Source organism: Alligator sinensis, unplaced genomic scaffold, assembly GCF_000455745.1.
Source record: "Alligator sinensis unplaced genomic scaffold, ASM45574v1 scaffold392_2, whole genome shotgun sequence".
In the NCBI taxonomy this organism is placed as follows: Eukaryota; Metazoa; Chordata; order Crocodylia; family Alligatoridae; genus Alligator; species Alligator sinensis.
In genome coordinates this window covers 387,762-390,835 of record NW_005842145.1, presented here as the reverse complement: position 1 = coordinate 390,835, position 3,074 = coordinate 387,762, and the positions used below count along the sequence as shown (strand labels likewise).

Sequence of the window (3,074 nt, the reverse complement as noted above, 5' to 3'; positions counted from 1 at the left end):
CTGCTGCTGCCTCCCAGCCCAGCTGTTCCATAGATCATCCTGTCTGAATCCTAGTTCCTCCCCTTCAGCTCCTCCTTCCAATTTACTCCCTCCGCTGCTGTCACACCTCTGGATCTGATCTTTGCTTTCCATTCCAGTTCAGTAGCTTCCTCCCTTATTCATGCTACTGGGGTGCCAACAGGAGGAGCATTATGAGCTGTGAGACTCCTTGTTGTCGGGTCAGCTGCTACCACCATGGCAGCAATTGCAAAAAAAAAAAAAAGTCCTGCTCTGTCCTTAGAGCATTCCCAGTTAATATTGAATAATCTTAGGTCACACTTGCTCAATAGGCCCTTCTATTTGTCTGGACGTTTTGAGGTCCGTAGGTGGGTTTCCCAGCCATTCCCCCTCCTTCTCTCCTTTTAAAGAAGCTAAAATTTCAGGGGGTTTCCACAAGAACAGAAATGGGGGGCATTTTTGAGTGAGCCCTCTCTTTCCAAATCTCAGGTCCCTCCTAGAAAGCACAAAAGTGCTGGTGCTTCCAGCAATTTATCTGAAACTTAATTTGAAGAAACATGAACTGTTTTTGATCGGTCCTTTGCAAAAAAAACATTTAGCTTGATGCAGACACCCAGTAGATCAGGGCTGTCTAACATCAAAGTGGCCAGAGGCCACCCACCACAGGGACTGCGCTAACAGGGGCTACGCACCATTTAGCCTGCATGAGCATGAGCCACAGATGACTTCCCATGGCTCACCCTCAGCTCCCCAGCCAGGGGCATCCCCGCTGCAGTGCACTGAGTGGGCTTCCTGGTCCACAGGCTCCTCCAGCATAATAGGCTCTACACTGCACCACTTCCAAGGGCAAGAGCAGGAAGTGGAAGGTGGAAGAGGGAGCCCAGAGACCCTGGCTAATGCTACAGCTGGAAAGATGGGGGAGAGGGGGAAAAGAGGTGGCCGAGTAGGGGTGGGGGGGAATCCACAGATCAACTCCTCATGGACCACATGCAGAATCAACTATATGATTTGGTAGTGATGCCAGTTAGCTAAATTACCCAATCATCTCTCTAGCTCTGCCTAATTTAGTCAAGAGAAGACACATTCTTGTTAGACTGCTTATCACTGACCTCTCCTTAAAAGCCTTGAAATGCTTCTTTTAACATAAATATTGTTTGTCTCATCTTGGCAGTGGGAGAGGCTGATTGCTTGTTGTGTGCTGTTCTAGGTAGATGTCCTTAAGGCAACAGCTCTTCCCTTGTTGAAAAAATTTGGAATTGATGGTGAAGGTTTGGAATTGAAGGTAAGGATTCTTTTTTTTATTTTTATTTTTTTTAAGTATCAGTTTACTTGTCACGTTACCCTTGCTCACTGTTTGCTGTCCTCTTCTGTTGTTTGCAGATGTTGTATCTTCATTAAGTTGTATTACATTCGTGACTGAATATTTCAGGCCTGTCCAGGGTACTTTTATTAGGCAAGCAAAGTTGGTTATGGCTTGCTACATGCATGGTGGGAGAAAGATGCTACGGTTCTTGAGTATGGGAGAAAAGGGAAAGCATGGGTCAGTCTTCTCAGGCTTAGTCTATGTGACTGAGTTCTGCCAACATCGCTAGGGGTGGGAAAAGATCCCATCTAATAGCCAATGTACAGCCAAAGCTGTTATCCAGCATCCTCTGGGAATGGGGGATGCCGGTTAATCAAATATGCCGGTTAATCAAATGTGCACTCTGGTGCACTCCCTGGCATCAGTGTGCCGGGGGACAGAGAGGGGAGCCCCGCGCAGGCTGCTTTGCCCTGCTCAAGCTGCTTTGCCCCGGGCTATGGGCCAAAGAAATGAAGGAGAAGGACTTAGCTCATGGCAGTGAAACCGGAAGTGGGACTTCTGGTTTCGCTTTTGCCACATCCCTCAGATGCCAGTTAATGGAGCTTTCCGGTTGATAAAGTGCCGGATAACACAGCTTTTGCTGTAGTTGTGTTGGCAAACCCTCTGAAGTGGACATATCTCTGCCAGAAGAAGGCCACTTGTGCCATCAAAGCTTCTGCTGTTTTGGGGAGCTTATATAACCAGTGGCACAAACTCCTGCTAGAGGTATGTGTCTACATTCAGGGGCCTATACTAAAGCATTGTTGTTCTGGCTATGGTGGTAGTTGTCCCTGTACTGTAGACAAGGCCTCGGTTTCCTCCATATCCAAGTTCTTCTTCCACTTTTTTGTAGCTGTCTCTAGTGGGTTATGGAATAGAGAAAATCCCACACAATTTACTGATTCGTTTTGATGCACTGGCTGGGGGAGTAGTTAGCTGATTGCACGATTTCACAATGATTACACACTTAATTTATAAAACACAATTTTATTTTAAAACTCTTTGCTACGTATATAACACTGCTTAGCTTTAAGAAACACCACAAACATTAAAAACACAATAATTACATATATCAGAAACAATGCTCCGAATGCACTTCCTTCCCAAACAATGCTATAAGAATTAGTGTTACAAAAACAACTACAATTACAACTAAAAGTTAAATTTGAATCAATACTGTTATTTTTCATAATATACTTACAATCCTAGAATTCCGAGAAGCCAAATACCAAAATATGGTTTCATTCCTCAGTAGTACGATTTAATGGGTTGGCCTCAGTAGTACGGTTCAATAGGCTGGCCTCAGCAATACGATTCAATGAGCTGGGCTCACCAGTGATAGGACTACGTCCCCTTCCTTCAGTCCCTTTCAGGTGCTCCACGGCTTCAGCGTGAACTAAGAGATTCGTGATCATGGAGAGGTTGGATTAGGTGACCAATCTAATCCGACCTTACACTTGCGATTCTTCCTTCGTTGTTCTGCAAGTGAAGTCACCTCCAAATTGGGACAGTAAGTTACAGGTTTTTATTGAGTGAGCTGCCGTCATTGGGCTCCTCCTACTCAATTCATCATAACTCCCAAATTTGGGCTCGGATCTTACTCAACAGAAATTACCTTTGTTGAGCATTTTAAATTACTCTTGGGGGGACTTCCATATCACTGCAAATACCTTTTTCTTAGCAATTTGGTTAAAAGGCCTTAGGCTTTGATGTCTCAGAATTCAGGATATTTGCT

General features: G+C 44.9%; 1 protein-coding gene across 2 annotated transcripts in view; it reads left to right on the top strand.

Annotated features, from left to right (window-relative positions):
- The window catches only part of RCL1 (RNA terminal phosphate cyclase like 1), a 61,373-nt gene that overhangs the window by 20,674 nt on the left and 37,625 nt on the right, over positions 1-3,074 (top strand). For both annotated transcript variants that reach the window (XM_006025403.3, XM_025206207.1), the window contains exon 4: positions 1,205-1,279. In XM_006025403.3, coding sequence (XP_006025465.1) covers positions 1,205-1,279 — 75 coding nt within the window. The remainder of the gene's footprint in view (positions 1-1,204; positions 1,280-3,074) is intronic.